The sequence below is a fragment of the Sus scrofa genome, chromosome 1 (genome assembly GCF_054392235.1).
Source record: "Sus scrofa isolate SSC_HxYL_T2T_F1_AM1 chromosome 1, Sscrofa_HxYL_maternal_Yorkshire_Landrace_v2.0, whole genome shotgun sequence".
Classification (NCBI taxonomy): Eukaryota; Metazoa; Chordata; class Mammalia; order Artiodactyla; family Suidae; genus Sus; species Sus scrofa.
In genome coordinates, this window is record NC_139383.1 from 217,726,695 (window position 1) to 217,747,169 (window position 20,475).

The window sequence follows — 20,475 nt, forward strand, 5'->3', positions numbered from 1 at the left end:
GCAAGCTTGAAATTGAGGTCTCAGAGCAATGTTTCATTCCATCCTTATAAGCTCTTATAGAATAAAATTTCATATCTTGGGATCTCTTCCCCATTCAAGAGATACACATGATTTCCTCAAAGACCCACACCTGGAGGATATAAACCATCATGCAATGGATTTTTTCCTACCTTAACAGCTTCTCCAAGAGTTTGGTTTTTGTCAGCTTCCTCACTGGAATGTAACTCAAGTCTATAATTCAACTCCTGTAGTTGCTGTGCCTGTTCATTCAATAGCATTTGAGCCTGCTGTTCCCTAAGTAACGCGTTATTCAGTTCTTCACACGCACTTTCAAACTTCTCATGGGTGATCAATTTCTGAAAAAAAGGAAAAAAATTAATTATAAGCTAACTGTATTGTTGTATCATTTAATCTTCAAAAGTATTTGCTAACATATAACACATTTCTAAATGTCTGATATATGACAAAAGTACAATTTGTTTTTCTTAATTTCATAAGTCAAGATAAACAATTTCACTCTGATTGTTCAAGCATGACAGCTATATACTCCCAAAGGTATCATTTTTAGTCAAATAAAATCTCAGGAAACATTTGAAGTTCTAAGTAAATCCACAATGCTTAGCTTAAATGTTGATATATTAGCACTTTTTATAAAGATAATGATTGTGGAAATTAAAGCTTTTAATAAGTTCCTATGCTTTTAAATGATTATCTGCAAGTCTTTGTTCAGTGTATGTTACCATAACCCATTCAGGTTTTCCTCGTCAAACACTCTCCTTGCAGAGCCCTCACCAGACCACGACTCCCTGCCTCCCACCACCACCCACATCATCATGCCATCTTCTTATACTTCCTTCACAGCCATTTTTATTATCTAATTCATCTCATATAGTTGTTTACTTTTCTATTACCTGTCCTCACCCTTCCACCAACCACATATTTAAGGATGGGAGCTCCATGGGGCAGGGACCTCGTTCAGCTTGCTCACTCAACACACAGAAGAGTGTCTGGCACTCAGTAGGTACTCAGTAGATATTTGTTGAATGAAAGAATATGTATTCATATATAAACACCTGTCAATAAAACTCTGCACCTTAATAGACAACACAACTTTTACAATATCCTAACTGCTCTGAAGAGCAGAGCACTTGGCCCTGGAATAACTAGTGACAGGGGCATGTGGAATCCAGGGTAGAAGACACCTGTATTATCTCCTGTGCAAAATATTTAAACAAAGGAAAATTAGTTACAACAAATGATAAAGGGCCTCTTCATCTTGAGGTACAAAGAATAGGAATGCTTCACAAATGGTGGGTAACCTGAGAAATGCACATGGAAAATTAAAAGAAGCCATGCAGGTTACTGACTTACACTAAGTGTAAATCTATCTAAGATTGATAACTTTCCCATTGTTGTAAAGAATTTGAGGTGGGGAGTTCCCGTCGTGGCGCAGTGGTTAACGAATCCGACTAGGAACCATGAGGTTGCGGGTTCGGTCCCTGCCCTTGCTCAGTGGGTTAAGGATCCGGCGTTGCCGTGAGCTGTGGTGTAGGTTGCAGATGCGGCTCGGATCCCGCGTTGCTGTGGCTCTGGCGTAGGCCGGTGGCTACAGCTTCGATTCAACCCCTAGCCTGGGAACCTCCATATGCCGCGGGAGCGGCCCAAGAAATAGCAACAACAACAACAAAGACAAAAAGACAAAAAAAGTAAATACATAAATAATAAAAAAAAAAAGAATTTGAGGTGGATTAATATAATTAACACAAATATAAAGCCAACTGATTTAAAATTTTTAAAAAATCTGGGGATAGGGAGGCAGACCAAAAATCCCATTGATTTTAGGCATTTGGAATGTGTAAACTATTACAGTTGAATGTGGACTTTTATGAGTTTTCTGACAAATTAAACAAAAATGCAACTATGGTTAACTGGACTTCCTCAGAGACCAATAACACCAAGCATGCCATTCATGTAAAGAGAAAAACTTGCTGGAACTAAGTCTGAGGATAAGTTTATTACATGGGTCCTTTCTGTATCGCAGTACAAGAGCACTTAGTTTTACTTTGGCACCATGTACTTTGCCTGTTACCCCTCGGAAACAACTATTTTTTGCTAGGATTTGCCCTTTTCAAAGGCATATATAATGAATTCCTCAACACTGATGAAATTTAAAAGGCAACAGAATAGCATAAAAAATAAATATCTAATAATCTACCTAAGTTAATACAAAGTAATAAGAATGCTCATAAGGCACACAAGGAAAGTTGCCTCATTATCTGAGTGTCATCTAGTAAAGATGACATCTATGTAACAGATTACTGACACTACCATGTTTAAATTTTAAGGAACGCTTACTTCTTTTTAGCTCCTTCTTAACAGCTGCCTCACCCTCTATCTTGTCCTATTACAACCAAACCCTCTACTTTCTAAACATCAAATCTAACAGTCTCCTCTCAGCACTCCAGGTCCATTTCAAGTTCTTAACATCCCTTGACTGCCAGATATCACAGCACTCCTGTGGGTCTTGTGAACAGATATTTCTGTACTTCTACCTTTTATCTGTTACGTTGTTTTAAATGATTACTCCTTGCCATCAGAACATTCTGTCCCTAGCAATCCACATGATTGCTATCAATTAAGATCCCCAACTTTTCACAGGACTTTTGCCTACTCTTCCAAAAATTTCTCCTTTACCTAAAAACTTAGCTAATGTTGGCCTCTCTCTTGTCCATCTATCCCTCCCAGAGAATGGCACAATTTTGTTCACTTTTGTGCAAATAAATAGAGTCAAACAAGTACAGCAATGGAGAGAAAGAATGAGAGTGTGTAAAAAAAAAAAATCATGGGAGTTAACTGTTAATAACAACTGTCAGTAGGTGAACAAAGTATTCCAAAACAACATAAGTACTGAATCTCTTTTGGTGGGCAGGATGTTTCCCTTTATGTTTCAATTGTAGACCAACTATAAGAAGCTATTTTATTTTCCTCCTATATACTTTGCCTGAAGTAAATGAAAGATGAAGGTTGCAGGCACATTCCCTAATTTTTAAGAGGAAAACAGTATTATTTTTCCATCTATTCTGTTTTTAGTAAAATAATCCTTTATTAACATGGCTAGATATGGACATTAACCACTATAATGAAGTCGTTAAAAGCATTAGTTTTGGAGCCAGAATACTAAGATTCAAATACTGTCATTTCTACTTACTAACTATGTGACTTTGGGAAAGTTACATAGCTGTTCTGTGTCCTATATTCCTCATATGTAAAATAAAGATAATATTACTGAACCATTTTTGATATGAAAGGACTAAATGAATCAAACACCCTAAAGTGCTTAGGGTCAGTGCCTGATACATGGTCAATATGGTCATTACATGTTAGAAATCACCACTTTGTAACTTGATACATACAATTGTATGTCAGATATAAAAATTACATATCTCATTTCTTCAATTATTACTTCAATTAATCCTATCTTTATTTCTATCCTTGAGTAGAAGTAATTCACACTAAACATTTCTTGGAACACATTTTTTGCTTTTCCTGTGAGCAAGCTATTCAACCAAAGTTTATTTGCTATAGCAGTTAACCATCTTAATTACAAATTTATCATTGTCAACAGGGCTACGAAGTCTGCTGACACGGGCACGGTACAGCTTTAAGCATCTGGGACAACTCTTTTCCTTCATGTCTTCTTTTTGTTTGTTTGTTTGTTTGTTTGTTTTTGCTTTTTAGGGCTGCAGGTATGGCATACTGAAGTTCCCTGAAGTTCTCTAGGCATACTGAAGTTACCTAGGGGTCGAATCAGAACTGCAGCTGCCGACCTAGGTTACAGCCACAGCAACTCAGGATCCAAGCCAGGTGTATGACATACACCACAGCTAATGGCAATGCTGGATCCTCAACCCACTGAACAAGACCAGGGATCAAACTCACATCCTCATGGATATTAGTTGGGCTCATCACCACTGAGCCACAATGGGAACTTCCTTTTTCTTCATTTTTTTTTAATTGAGATGATTTTAACGATGCTGTGCTTTTAATTAATTGACATACATCACTGCATAGTTTAAGATGTACAATGTATTGAATTGATACACTCCTACACCACAAAACAATTGCCACTGTAGCATTAGCTAACATCTCTATTAAGTCACATAAGTATTACTTCTTTTTTGTAGTGAGAACATTTAAGTTCTAGTGTCATAACAAGTTTGAAGGGTATAATATAATATTGTTGGGGCATTTTAGAAGGGAAGTTTTCTAAAGAAAAGAGATCCTATCAATGGGATTTTGATTATTTGAAAAATAAGACATTAAAAAGTTAAGGAAAACAAACATTTTGCTCTCTGATATTAAATATATAAAAATATATAAGATAAAATATATTTAATTTCAGAGGAAAGCTAACCAAAGTCATCGTGTTTTAAATTACATATACTTACAGACTGCTTAAATTCATTTAATTGCATTTGGAGACCCTGGGCTTTGTCGAGCTCCTTTTTCATTTCATTCACATTTCGTTTGAATTCTGCGACCTCTAAGCGCAGTGAGCGGCGCTCCACTTCTGCTGCATGCAGTCTTTGTGTAAATCCAAATATCTGCTTCTGTAATGAGGCTGTGCTTTTCTATTGTCAAACAAAAGCAATGTTATGAGGAATCACTAGATTTACTAGTAAGTCCAGAGCAATGACCATTTTACAAAATTAAATGTAACAGTGTCCACAGAAAATAGTACCAACTCTTGCTAAAACTTATAAGTGAAAGCTTTATTTTTTATGTGAGCAATAATTTGGCTCATATGAAGAAATAATCTAGATGGCTAGAAAATGGAATAGGTAATTCTTTATGTCTCAAACAATTCTGTTGCAGTACACCTGTAGAGAACAGTAAATTCTGAACTCACATCTGAACTTTTATTTCAATATTTTGGACAGTTTTTTGGAAATCAGTTTATTTATTATGTTAAACAATTACATGCAATCTAAGAGAAATCTACATATACTCATATACAACTAATTTGAACTACAAAAAAATCTGATTCAGAATTAAGTTTTCAAGTCCCAAAACCCCTATTTACTGAAAAATTGCATACATACCAAAATGGGCACATGGCCACATAGCCCATACTTCAAGGCCAAGGTGTTTACTTTATGAAGTCCACGAGCCAGCCTCTGAACCAGGGAATCTTTTTCTACATATGTAATACTTCTATTGCTGTGCAAAGGCATACTGTCCATTGCCAGACTAATTTTATCCATGAGTTTTGCAAAAGAATTCTTGGCTGCCCCTATAAGTAAATGGCCACAAATTCTGGAATTTGGATCTTCAAAGAAAAAGAAAAAAGACAGAAAAATGTGAATTGTCTCATTCATTTCACAACTCTGCCAACCACAACACAATGAAAATATTTTTCCAATTATATAATTCCCATCCACGTATAGTATTCCATTTAAAAAGTCCCCTCCCATGTCAATTTTCATTACGCAGGAAATAGCTCACCTACTAAATAATGCATCTAAAGAAAATCTGCATGTATTTACATTATGTCATTCATACTGAACACTATGACACTAAAATTCATCATCACTCTTTTCTTTGTTTAAAAACCTAACAAATTCATTTTCTATTTACAACTACTGACGCTTGTTACCTTAATGTCATACTATTTATATTCTCAGACAAGAAAATATGATTTGCCTTATTCCAAGGCAATTAAAATTTTATAACTACAATTATTCATTTCCCCATAGGATTCTGGTAATCATCTCTCTCATATAATGGACTTAAGGTCCCAGCATATCCAACATGGCCTGATTACCACTAGATTCATCAGGTCTATAATTAATAATTGTGTTTAATGTTGATAAATAAAATTGTCAGCATTCTTTCTACTAATTGGTATTCCAGATAATGGTTAATAGGTTTATTTATGCCTTAATAAAAGTCATGTAATTTAGTTTTCCCTCTGCTAGGCAGGTCATAATCTGTCATTACTTGTCTTACAATACTATCCATGTAAAATGACAAACAGAGATTGTTTAAATTCAGTTTAATTACATCATAAGCACAAAAGGCATATTTGGCCATTTTTATCCAACAGAAAAATGTTTCATAATTTTAAGAACACATATGATTCAATATTAGGAAAGCAACACTGATCGAGAAGGTGATCAGTCAGTGGTTTTCTATGTCATTAAGAACCATCTCACAGAAGCCCAGTGTTCAAAAATTTGAGCTTTGTTTTATTTTATTTCTCTGTGTACAAAAGGAAAGATTAAATTTTAAATTTACGCAGCAGTCAGAAAATGAAAATTCCATTGCTTAGAAGTTCTGGGAAACTAATATAACATTGTAAATCAGCTATACACCAATAAAATTAAATTTTAAAAAATAGTCCTAGAAAATGTTAATTGGATAAAAGTATAATATCCTTCATGTAGAAGTAGTTTCTTTCAGTTATTGATGCTCTGACTTCTAATAATATAAGATAAAATAAGTCTAATTCTATATGTCTCTCATAAATATGTTCTCTGAGAATCCCATGGACAGAAGGCATACATGGTATAACTAAAATACACAGTTGCTTTCTTAACAAATTACTTAAATAAATCATAAATGGAAAACAATTTAGTAGCCTTAAAGAGAATCAACATATAATGCAGAACAGTGAATAAAGAGTTACTAAACTAGAAGATGCATTTAACAAGTTGAATAAATGAACAAATACTAAAATTTATTCATCTATAACATTCAATAAAATGAATCATTCCAATGCCTATATATGTAATCCCTGTTTCTTCAGCTAGCTTTCAACTCCCTGACTATATCTTCTTTTATCTTAGTAAACTTTTTATCTTCACTTGTGGTAGCCTAGCATATATAGGTATTTTTTTACATGTTTGTTGGATTAATTATATTCCTTTTTACTTCCATAGCAGCAGCAACAATGCTGAATACAAGAATGCATTCAATAGTACCAAGAGAAATTGATTAACATTAACTTTTACAGTAGGTCAAAAGTTATCCTTTTTAAATAAACAAGATAAAAGCTCACTTTCAGGAAATTTTCAAGAATATAGAAGTAATAAAAATTTTCACAGTTAAAGAGCCTTTAGAAACAAAAATCAACTATAATTAACTTTTAATGAATAGTTTTTTTTACCATATCACAAAAATGTGTTGTGTAGACACTAACCACTATGAAAGGTGAAATTAAGTGGCAATATAATTCAACAAGGCATTCCTCTGAATTTTTAAGAAGTGGTAAAGAAGGCACTCTAAGTGCCTGACTGTTACTCTCAATAAACTACAGAAAAAGTATTAAATAATTTATGCTTTGATGAATACGAAGTGTTTTTACAATATACTCTGCATTATACAGAGTACAATTAATTCAATATTAAATAAATGAAGAAACAAAAAACCTTCTAGTGACATAGTTGTAGAATTATATGTATAATGATACAGAAATAAGAGAAAAAAATAAGGTCACTAAAATTCCTCATGTCTAAACTTGTCTTGACTGTTTAAAACATTTGACTTGTTAGATTTAACAAATTCTTGTTTATGCTAAATATGTTAATCAATTTTCCCCTATTTAATAGCATGCATCTTTCAAGAAAAAGGACTCTATGTTCTGCAATTCTTCTTTTCCAATAGAAGGGGCAATACTGTACATCTAAAATCTTCAAAACAAATTCATAAAGAATTGTTTTGACCAGTAGTTCCAAACCTGTGGACTACAGATCTTGGGGTGGGGGGAGGGGAGGCTGAAAAGTTCCACCACTTTCAACTGCAGTAACTATTGCTATCTGATCTTTATTTAGCCCTAAAAAAAAAATGCATCATGAGTAATATATGCTTATGATATCGTGAGTAATAAAATTAAAATCCCTTCAAAACAATGCAAAAGCCAACTGTTATTAAAAATATAGCTATCATGTGGGGGGAGATCAGTCTATAATATGTCTTCTTATTAAAATGGAGTCTCCACATTCATACATATTGAGAAACACTCCTTTCATGAAAACAGTGGAAAACAAGTAATTATTTCATTAATAAATATGTAATTATGTAATTTAATAATAATGTTAGTTCTGAGAACAATAATAATGCATGTGAATAATAATGTTAGAAATGTTAATCATGAGTAATGTTAACCTCATTAAATTCTGACTCAGTTCTAGGCAACTGGGAACATTTTTTCATCCTTGACATCTCCATCTTTCTTGCCATCTCCCTCTCATCCTGTGCTTAGTACTTCTCCAATCCACTCACTTTTCTCTGTGATCATGCCCTTATCTCACCTATACTCTCCCAAGAGTCTCCCTACTCTTCTCCAGTCATTCCCTTCTTCAATCCCTCTTCCACTGTAAAAAAAAAAAAAAAAAAAAAAAAGTGACTTCTAAAACACAAATAGGATCTTGTAACAACTCCTGCTTTTAAGGCTCAGTGATTCTCTTCAGATCTATGAAAACAAGGCTTAAAACATGGCTGGTAAGGTCCTACGTGATCTGATTCCCGGTTACTTTTCCAAGAACATCTTTCACTACTATCCTCTTATATTACAATTCCTTTCAAGTGAGCCCAATACATCACTAGAGCATTCCTCTGAGCAAAAATAATGCTTGTGTCTTCAAAGAGCTATAATTTGGGAAATACAAAGTAGTTTTCAAACTTAGGAGCCAATCATGAAGGTAACATTCAAAGCAGTGTTCTACCTAAAAGTGAAACAAACAAACAAAAAAATCACAAAAACAGTAGTTTCTGTTGTGGTTTAGTGGTTAAGAATCTGACACGGTATCCATGAGGATGCAGGTCTCACTCAGTGTTGCTGCAAGCTGCAGTGTAGGTCACAGATGTAGCTTGGATTTGGTTTGCTGTGGCTGTGGTGTTGGCTTCAGCTGCTGCTCCAGTTCAACCCCCCACCTGGGAACTTCCATCTGCCACAGGTGTGGCCATAAAAAGAAAAAACAAAACTATGGAAATAGGCCAAAATACTACATTCAAAAAGTAATAAGAGAATGTCTTTCCGTTATTTTAAAACGTCAAGAAATACTCATGAAAGAGGCAGTATGATACTGATAGCAGAAGAGATGAGAAGGCCAGTGGAATAGACAGGAGAGACAGTAAACAGATCCAAGTACTTCTAATAAATATATAGTAAATAGCCTATCTAGAATCAGTAGGTAAAAGATGGCTGACTGATTTAAAAAGCATTAGGACTAGCTGGTCATCTTACACAAATAAACCTTATTTCCTCACCACTTGTCCAAAAATAATTCCAGGAGTTCCCGTCGTGGCACAGTGGAAAGGAATCTGACTAGGAACCATGAGGTTGAAGGTTCAAACCCTGGCCTCAGTGGGTTAAGGATCTGGCGTTGCCATGAGCTGTGGTATAGGTCGCAGAGGTGGCTTGGATGTGGCGTTGCTGTGCCTGTGGCATAGGCCAGTGGCTACACCTCCGATTAGATCTCTAGCCTTGGAATCTCCATATGCCACAGGTGCGTGCCTAAAAAGACAATAATAAAAATAATAATTCCAGATAAATCCAAGATTTAAAATAAAATTCAAATATACTAAATCAAAATATGAGCAACACAACCTGAGGTTAAGATAGCCTTTCTAAGTAAATCACCGGAAGAAAAACTATAAAGTAAATGATTATTAATTTTAATTACATAGAAACACACAAAATTAAAACACAAACTGGAAAAATTATTTATATTATACATTGCAAAGGGCTAATATCCATGATCATATACAACAGTTCTTTCTTTTTTTTTTTGGTCTTTTTGCTATTTCTTGGGCCGCTCCCACAGCATATGGAGGTTCCCAGGCTAGAGGTCGAATCGGAGCTGTAGCCACCAGCCTACGCCAGAGCCACAGCAATGTGGGATCCGAGCCGCGTCTGCAACACAGCTCACGGCAACGCTGGATCGTTAACCCACTGAGCAAGGGCAGGGACCGAACCTGCAACCTCATGGTTCCTAGTTGGATTCGTTAACCACTGCGCCACGACGGGAACTCCCAACAGTTCTTATAATTCCATAGGGACACAGGCACACACACCCCATATATAAACATAAAGAGATAATCTGTAAAAGATGATGAATGGGTATAGAACAAATGAAAAGACATAAAACCTAACAATCAAAAATGCAAAATTTGCCTTTCAAATTGACAAAGCAAAAAATACTTTCAAAACTTTGTGGGTCCACAAATGAACCTATCTACAGAAAAGAAACAAACTCATGGACATTGAGAACAGACTTGTGGTTGTCAACGTGGAGGAGGAGGGAGTGGGATGGACTGGGAGTTTGTGGTTAGTAGATGTGGTTGCATTTGGAATGGAGGAGCAATGAGGTCCTGCTGTATAGCACATATCTAATCACCTGTGATGCAACATGACAGAGGATAATTTGAGAAAAAAAATGTGTATATATATAAAAATAAATAACTGGGTCCCTTTGCTGTACAGCAGACATTGGCAGAACATTGTAAATCAAATATAATAAAAAAAATTCTTAAAACTTTGTGTGCCCAAAAGCATTATGAGGAAACCAGAACTATCAATACTGTTCATGGGGAGTGTAATATAAAGCAACATTTATGAAAGGCAGATGGGTAATACTTTCCAAATGTAAATATGCAAACCCATTTCTTAGGAAATTTAGCCAAGGAAATAATTATATAAGTGTAAAATGATTTTAAGTACAGACATGTTAATAACAGAATAGTTTATTATAGTATTACTTAAAATAGTAAAAAAAAAAAAAAAAAAAAGGACAAATGCCAATATCCATCAAGAGGGAATTTTCAGAGTGAAGTATATACATATAAACAATGGAACAGACTATGATCAAATACAACTAATGATGTACACCTACCTCATTGTCATGGAAAGACATTTACTATTCAATGAGTAAAAAATAAAAGTTGAGGCGTGATTGTATGACTCCTGCATATTAAACTGGGTGCATTTGTGTACATACATGTTTATACACATTTCTGAAAGATTTGTACAAATCATTAAAGTCTTAAGAAAGATTGAAGATGGCCTTTTGGGTGACCTTTATTTCTTCTGTTCAGATTTCTATACTGTGTGAAGTTTTTATACCAAGTATAAACACTTTCAGTGAAATAACAGAGCTATTTTAAAAAGCACTGTGCACTGTCTTTCTTATTCATTCATTAAATAGCTAGGTATAGAACAGCTTGTGTATAAAGACACTGTGTTAGGCGATGGGGAGAGGAGATCTATAACACTAAGAATCAATAGCTCAGATTTCCCTGGTAGGTCAGTGGGTTAAGGATCTGGCATTACCACTGCTGTGGCTTGGGTCTCTGCTGTAGTGTGGGTTCGGTCCCTGGCCTGGGAACTTCCACATGTTACAGGCATGGTAAAAATAAATAAATAAATAAAAATGAAAAACCCTTGTTTCTGTCAATATTATTTATAAATAATACTATAGGTATAAATGCCCAATAATAAGGCTATTCAAAAACATATCTTGACCTAGACATGTGATATTTGGGGAAATGATTATCTAAAGCAGGGATTCTTGGTCATGGACACATTTGGAAGCCTGGTAAAACCCATGGATCCCCTTCTCAGAATAATACTTTTAAATGCCTAAGTCAAACTATGTAGAATTACAAAGGAAGCAAATTTTATTTAAATGCAGTTATCAAAATCTTTTAAGCCTTATTATAAATATATTAAATGTAGGACAAGACATGTAAGATACAGATTAATTAAAATTAATTTTTTAGGAGTTCACTTAGGTGCAGTGGATGAAGGATCCATTATTGTCATTACAGTGGCTTGGGTTGCTGCTGTGGTATGAATTTGATCCCTGGCCCAGGAACTTCCACATGCTGCAGGCATGGCCAAAAAAAAAAAAAAAAAAAAAACAGAATTCTCCAAGACTTTTAAGTTTAAAACCTATTGTAGAAAGTTTTTTGTTCAAAATTCAGTGATTTCATCTTTTGCTAGGTCATGCTATTCAATAAATTTACACCAGAAAGAAAAAGGATTGTGAATTTCTGGTTCAAATTTGATGCCATTTTAAGATAGAAGGAACTTAAGTATCCCCCCCACTTTTTTTTTCTTTTCTTTTCTTTTCTTTTCTTTTTTGGCTTATTAGGGCTCCACCTGCAGCATATGGAAGTTTCCGGGCCAGGGGTCACATCAGAGCTGCAGCTGCCTGCGTACACCACAGCTCACAGCAACAATGGATCCTTAACCCACTGAGCAAGGCCAGAGATTGAACCTGCATCCTCATAGATGCTAGCCAAGTTTGTAACCGACTGAGCCCCAATGGGAACTCCTTAAATAACTCTTTTGAAAGAATTCTGAAGTTTTCCCAAGTACTTGCAGGCTTCACTTTCAAAAAAGAAACAGAGAATTTTGTATTTAGGGTATACTGGAAAGAAGCATAGACCTGAAGAACACAGATGCGCCAACTGTATAAATGAACAACTACTAGGTGCAGAGTTGTCCTAATGCTTGGCCAGCTACATTGCACAAGCATGCATCTGTACACAGAAAACTGTGATGACATCTCAGGTATGTGATGAATCCCATGACTACTGATCATCAAAGAAAAGTATAAACTATATCTGGAGACAGCTGTAACAACTGTATTACAATACGGAAATATCTGTGATTGCTACTAATAACAAAGTCACCTTGCTGCTAATATTATCAAGGTCTGTCATCACCATTCTTAACTGAAGGAAATGTCAAAGTTAATTAATAGTTAATGAAACAGGATGTAACAATCTTCCATCCAAATCTGCCTGCTCCCCTTCTGAATTCTATCCATTTACCATTTTGAGAAGAGTTCTGTAAACCCCAGATTAAGAGATCCCTTATCTAAGAGATCCCTTATCTAAGTTCTGTAAACCCCAGATTAAGAGATCCCTTATCCCTTACTTCTTTGGCAACTTAAATAATAAGAAAGCTGTGCACCTGGACTACTACACTCAGAGAACTATAATATGCTCTCAGTTTTCACTAAAGATGAATGTGACAATGACAAGAAAAAAAAACTTTGGTATCTTCTATGAAATAGCCTTTAAAGATATAAACTGTAATGTTATTCAATATTTCCAAAATGATAATCCAGTCATTAGAACCTCTTAGGGCTTAGTAGCAAAAATATAGTTTGCACCATGTTTGGAGATATTAGAGAGCATCTCATAGCTAGGGAACAACAAGCAGCTCAGTTTAGCTAAGCTGCAGGTTTATTAATGAGAGTACAGGGAGGTAAGATTGTACAAATAAATGAGATTAGATCAAGAAGGGTCTTGTACATCAAGCTAAAGAATTGATTCATAAAGTAAAAAATGAGGACCACTGATGCTGATACAAAGATATGTGACAGACAAGCACTGCCCACATGCTATAACTCATCTAAACCCTTACAATAGCCAATGAGTTGGTACAATTTTTACAGCTATTTAAAATAAGTGAGGAATTCTCATTGTGGTGCAGCAGAAACAAATCCGACTAGTAACCATGAGGTTGTGGGTTCGATCCCTGGTCTCATTCAGTAGGTTAAGGATCCAGCATTGCTGTGGCTGTGGTGAACACCGGCAGCTGTAGCTCGGATTAGACCCCTAGCCTGGAAACCTCCATATGCCATGGGTGAGGCCCTAAAAATCAAAAAAATTAAAAATAAAAATAAAATAAGTGAGGGAAAAAAGCACAATGAAAAGCGGCATATAGAGTGACCCAGTCATAGTGAAATACATACAAAATAACCTGGAAGAAGTAAATACAAATATTAATTATACTCTTGGATACAGAGATTAGAATAGGGAGATTATAAGAGCTATCTTATAATTATATTTTACAAATACCTATAAGCTGCCATAATTTTTTTTTCTGGGAACAAGGTGGGGGTCAAAAATACTTTTAAATATACATATATTATTTTACCATAGGTTTGAGAAGAAATGTTTTCTTGTGAATTTTTACAAAAATGTTAAAGAGTAATTTTGTTGCTGTTAGATAGTATCTGAATATTAAACTAAACCTTCCAAGAAAAAGCTCTTAAGGAGTTCCCACTGTGGCTCAGCAGGTTAAGGACCTGATATTGTCTCCTTCATGCAGCTTGGATCTGGTGTTGCTGTGGCTGTGGCATAGGCCCCAGCTGTGGCTCTAATTCAACCCCTGGCCCAGGAAATTCCATATTCCAGGGGAAAAAAAGGAAGAAAAAAGTAAAACCTCTTTAAAAATTTCTACAAGCTACCTATAAGATGCAAAATATGTGAAAGATTCATGTTTCTTAAAATAATTATTTTATATATATTAATAAATAAATTCTATGAAAGTTGTATTGATTTTATATATTACATTAACAAATAAATACAATCTATCAGAGTTGTGACAGAATTTTACATACTCATGAACACTTCCAAGGATAAATTATTTATTCAAAAATTGTCCTTAAAAATGATAGGCAATTTTATTTAAAAAATAAAAACAGCTATTCACCATAAAATTCTCTAAAATTTTCTATATGCTTGAAAATTCTCAGAATAAAATGCTTTTAAAAGTATGAGAAAATGCAAAAATAATTTTTAAAATCACGAAAATATAAGAAAATTCAGTAAGTTAAGTGTGGCTTCCTTCAAAACAGACACTACCAACTCAAGTACCAAAAATGATACACTGGTCAGATGGCACTTGTTTCAAGTTTAAGCACGAGTAAATTATGTGAATAATGAAATTCTCAAAATTACTACTTCTCACACTTTACTGCACATATAAATCATCTTATTAAGACGCAGATTCTGGTTTAGCAGCTCTGGAGTCTGAGATTATGCATTTCTACCACATCCCCAGCTATTGCTGATGCTGCTGGTCTACAACCAACCTGAAGCAACAAGTCTCTTTATTATCTGTTAGAATTCAATAAAGCTTTAAAGTTTTAAAATAAATACCAATAACTACTTATTAATGTAAATATATTTACTTACTGCTTTGAACTTCCTGATAGGAAACCTCAATGTTGTGCCGAATACAATCTAGATTTCTGAGTTTTGTCTGAAAGAGTTGCTATGACCTCTACAAAGTTAACTCCAAATCTACAATGAAAGCAAGTTCTGAGTAATAATAGCAGGTATATTTGAGTCATCTATCTTCTAGATAATTGAGATTCAATTGTAAGTGAAATGTTGTAAATGTGTAACAAAATGTATGAACATTCCACTCATAATCATCTACTCCTGTATTTGTTCAGAGATATTTCAAAGCAAATCAGTACATTTCTTTCTATCTTTATATATTCAGTCTGAACCACTCATATAAAAACGTTGAGCTATCTATAGGGTTCTTTAGCCTATTTCTATAATGATTGATATCCCAGCCCTTCAGTGGAAGTAACACTCTCCCCTGTTTGAGGTAAATGATCTCTTGCAGGCACACCATTTGGATACCTGGAAGAGGTAATTTATCTCAAGTGGGCAAACACTTTAATGAAAGCAAGAAGGTTGCCACCTGTCCAGTATTTACAGAGGCAACATGGAAACTGGGGTCTCTGCCCACTGCCTATAAATACATCGTCAAAGTTCAAGAAGGCAGCAGGGACAACTACCTTTAGCCATCATCTCACTTTCTGAGCAGTGAATTGAAGTTACCATGATTGAACTTCCAATTTCATGAAAAGGTATAAAGAAATATACAGGTTCCACCCAGACATCAGTACACAAAAAACAGATAAAATAACACTTATTGGACAATTACATCAATAAGGGACTTGGCTGAGGAAGTTACTTTTATTCTGAATAATTCTGTGAGCGAAGAACTTCTCTTAGCGAAATTTTAAAGATGAAGATACTGAGGCTGAAAAAGGATATGAAATGCTTTTCCCAACGTCACACACATAGTAAGTGGTGGAAGCCAGACTCAAACCTAGGGTCCAGGTTCTTCTTCCACATTCTACTATGTATCCAACATGTTTAATTTTCTCTCCTAGACAATTTTTAATTTTTCTCTCCTAAATAGTTAATACTATGTGTATAATTCAGAACTTACTTTAAAAAGCTAAGCACCTAACTTTTAAAAAGAGTAATTTGCTGATTTTTTTTACCTCAGAACAAAGATAATAAGAGAAGCAATAGCTACTATTTAATATATTAAAAGCTACTACTTAGTATTGCTATACATGTACTAGTTTTCCTGGAGCTAAAAAAGAAAAAAGTGATAGTGATGCCAGCAACATGTGGCATGATGCCAGCAACATGTGATATGATTTAAATTTTCAGCAAGTTCTTGGAAAAGAAAAACACAGACAGAAGGAACAGAGAAGAAAAATCAAAGTTCTAAGAAATACCTTTTCATTTTAGAATTTTCAGATTTCCTAAGTAGACCTTCCCAAGATGTTGCCATTTCAATTTCCCAAAGAATTAAGATACTGCTCATACTATTAGATGATGCAAGGACCAAGGACACAATTACAAATCAAAGCTGAACTGATATTCTTGATAGCTTTCCTATGATGAAAACATCCTATTTTAAACTAGTTAAATAGACTATGGAATGCTCAACTGATACATATCACCCAGACGTTTCAATCATTTTCTTTAAGAATATCAATAGAAATAGAGAAAAATCCTCAAAAATTATATTTTTAAACTATAGGTATGACAGCATATCATAAGCAGAGTATAAGGCCACTTCTGCGATACTCTTCCTAAAAACACATAAGCTAAATCTCATCGTGAGGAAACATCAAACAACTCAAAATTTAAAAATATTCTACAAATGATTGGCTTGTAATCTTCAAGGTCATAATGGTCAAGGAAGGACTGAGGAACTCTTCCATACTGAGGAAGACTGAAGAAACATGACTAAATGTAACACATAATTCTAAACCAGATTCTCTTGCCAAAAAAAAAAAAAAAACATGGTTGAGAAAACTAGAGGAGGTTTCAACAGAGTGTGAATGGTAGTAATGTTATCAGTTAATGTATCAGGGCTGGTTCCCTGACGTTCATCGTTGCACTCTGATTATATAGAAGAATGTCTCTGAAAAACACACCAAAACATGAGGCAGCGATGGGGCATCATAGGAGCAAATTGCTATCAAACTCTTCAGCAAAAAGAGTTCTCTGTTGTGTACTCACAACCTTTCCATTAGTTTGATATTATTTCAGAATAATTTTTAAATGAAGATATTAAGCAGAATGTAGTCTATGATATCATTTACCTCATTTATTAGTCTGTTAGTGGATGGATGAGTGGGTGGCAGGGAGGGAAAGAGGGAAGGAAGAATAGCCAGAGAAAGAGGGAGAAAATTTATTGGAAGAACACATAAGAACATACAAAAATGTTAACATTAACCATCCCTATATGATGAGAAAATGTCTCTGCTTTTGTTATTGTTGTTCCCTGATTTCTTTTCCAAGTTTTCAGAATTGATCAGTTTTCCTTTATAATGGAGGCAGTAGAAGCGGAGGTAATTAAAAAAAAAAAATGAAAACAACCCTCTCTACTGGAATGATTGGCTGATTCATTCCATCCACAAACTCTTGCATCTCTTTGGCCAATCTCTAGATAGCCATCTAGGGATAGTCAGGTAATCTAGTTCAGGCCAATGAAACAATAGCAAAAGGCAAAAGCCCGCTGGAGAAGCTTTTGGGAAAGCTTTCGCCTTCATGACATAGAGGGCTATAATCAGCAACCACATGCCTTCACATTTTTAACAACTTTCTTGAGATATAATTCACACACAATGCATTTTACCCACTTAAACTGTACAAATCAATGGGTTTTAATATATTCAGAGTTATGCAACCATCATAAAATTGTATACAACTCTAGTCACCCCAAAAGAAAATCCATACCTATTAGCAGCCACCTCCTGTAACACCCAAGCCCTCCCCAACCTTAGGCTGTCCCTAATGTACTTACAGTCTCTAGATTTGCCTAATCTGCATATTTCAAATAAATGGAATGGTATGATATATGATTTCAAATAAGTAAAATTACATGATATGTAATCCTTTGTGACTAGCTTCTTCTTTAATGTAGCATAATGTTTTCAAGGTTCGCCCATGTTGCAGCAAGTATCGGTACTTCATTCTTTTTTATGGCCCAATAATATTTTGCCATTTGGCTATATGCCCATATCCATTCAGCAGCTGATGGGCATTTGGGTTTGTATCCACTTCTTGACTATGCATTATATCACAATAAACATTCAGACACAAGTTTGTATGTATATTCATTTCTCTTGAATATATACCTAGGAGAGGAATTGCTGATTCATATGTTGAATATTTTGAGGAACTGCCAGACTCTTTTCCAAAGCAGCTATATCACTTTTTTTATTCCTACTAGCAATGTATAAACACATTCACATTGTGTCCTTTCCTTCTTCCTTTGCAAATACAATCCTGATGCCTGAAAGTAGTCAGCTTAAAATTAGAAGGCACCAATATGAAGATGCTAGGATGGATGAGTGGAAAGACAGAGTCTGGATTTCCACCTTCCTCCAGACTTCCTATTACTGTGAAGGAAAAAATCTTCTATGATTAATCTACTCTAAGCAGGGTCTTCTATTAGTCACAAAGAAAGCAAACCTATGATACCCCCAAACAAACAGTATCATTATATTCAGAGGAAGAAACTTCTCCTTGACCTTTACATGTATACTAATTTAAAACAAAGCCATGTTTTTAAGTTAGAGTTGTATGTGATGTGTAACGTCTCAAAAACTTAAGATAAATGACTGTATTTTCATTTGATTTACTCTACATTTTTAGGAAACTTCATATTATTCAGTTAGTGCAATAAGCCTTAAAGTCTTATTTCAACTAGGAAAAGTAAGTAAACTAGTAACAAAGACATGCTAATAAGCACTTTACAAACTAACTCATTTAGTCCTCTAAACAACTCTGAAATAGGTAATACCTACTATTCCCACTTTACAAATAAAGAAACTGGGGGAGTTCCCATTGTGGTTCAGCAGTAATAAACTTGCTAGTATCCATGAGGATGTGGGGTCGATCCCTGGCCTCGTTCAGTGCGTTAAGGATCCAGTGTTGCCGTGAACTGTGGTGTAGGTCGCAGATGCAGCTCGGATCTGGTGTTGCTGAGGCTGTGGTGTAAGCCAGCAGCTACAGCTCTGATTCAACCCCTCACCTGGGAACCTCCATATGTTATGGGTGTGGCCCTAAATAGACAAAAGAAAGAGAGAAAGGAAGGAAGGAAGAAAGACTGGGGCACAATGGGTTTGAATAACTTGCCCATGTCACATGGCCAGCATCAGAAACAGTACTCAAGTCAGACAGAATACCTGCTTAATCCTATACTATGTTGCCTATATATATATATATAGCAATTTAGCAATTTTGAAACAAAAATAATTAGTAGTCTAAAAATGTGTACATTTTAGCAGATGTGTGTGTGCATTAATGCTATATGCTTTCATTGTGAGATGGGTGGTAAGGGAACAACAGTTTTTGGGGGGTAACCACTGTATAACAGGTACTATACAAAGTTTTCGACCCACATTATCTCATTAAATCCTCATAAGAGAGTTCCTGCTGTGGCACAAATTGGCAGTGTCTTGGGAGAACTGGGATGCAGGTTCAGTCCCTGGCCTGGTACAGTGGATTAAGGGTCCAGTGTTGCTGCAGCTGTGTCTTAGGTCACAACTCTGGCTCAGATCTGATCCCTAGCCTTGGAACTCCACATGCTGTGGTGCGAAAGAAAGAAAGAAAGAAAGAAAGAAAGAAAGAAAGAAAGAAAGAAAGAAAGAAAGAAAGAAAGAAGAAAGAAAGAAAGAAAGAAAGAAAGAAAGAAAGAAAGAAAGAAAGAAAGAAAGAAAGAAAGAAAGAAAGAAAGAAAGGAAGGAAGAAAGGAAGAAAGAAAGAAAAAAGAAAAATCCACATAACAACTGCGAAGATATACTATCTTCATTTATAGGTAAAGTGTTGAAGCCCAGCAAAATTACATAACTTGCCAATTTCACAAAACTAATAACTAGGAATGCTGGAAACAAATCAAATCTGCCCTGTTCAAAGTTAGCGCTTTGTGTACTATACAATGGCTATCTATTTAGGTTTTTTCATACACTTAAAATTATAAACTCAACATGCCTATATTAGGCTTTACATTTACTACCATGATTATTATCTGTTGATAATCACTCATATACTTTGCCTAAAATTATTCTCCCATCTTCTCTGCTAAAATATCTAAAATTTCTACCATTAGGATACATCTTAAATTAAAGCACATTGCCTGGAAAACATAATACATTAACTCTTCATGTTTTGAAAGAATTACTTTGTAAGCCCAGCTGTTCAAGTTAACACTGCAAAAGGTCCACACTATTTCTGTACTAGTTTGGTAATAATCATCTGCCTGGACCATCTCCTTTCCAATACACTTCAGGACTCTGATACATCAATTACTTTCCCCCACTAAGCAATAAATCATTTTCTCTT

At 35.0% G+C, this 20,475-nt stretch overlaps 2 protein-coding genes across 37 annotated transcripts in view; one reads left to right on the forward strand and one right to left on the reverse strand.

Annotated features, from left to right (window-relative positions):
- Positions 1-20,475, reverse strand: part of CCDC171 (coiled-coil domain containing 171) — a 351,755-nt gene that overhangs the window by 144,837 nt on the left and 186,443 nt on the right. For all 36 annotated transcript variants that reach the window (XR_014821448.1, XR_014821447.1, XM_084985088.1 and 33 more), the window contains 3 exons: positions 5,103-5,329; positions 4,449-4,631; positions 171-356 (listed from right to left, as the gene is read on the reverse strand). Coding sequence is in view for 34 of the 36 variants with exons in the window: in XM_084985088.1 (XP_084841214.1) it covers positions 171-356; positions 4,449-4,631; positions 5,103-5,329 (596 nt within the window). In the remaining 2 variants the exon portion in view is untranslated. The remainder of the gene's footprint in view (positions 1-170; positions 357-4,448; positions 4,632-5,102; positions 5,330-20,475) is intronic.
- TTC39B (tetratricopeptide repeat domain 39B) overlaps positions 1-20,475 on the forward strand; it is a 562,176-nt gene that overhangs the window by 7,943 nt on the left and 533,758 nt on the right. The window lies entirely within an intron of this gene.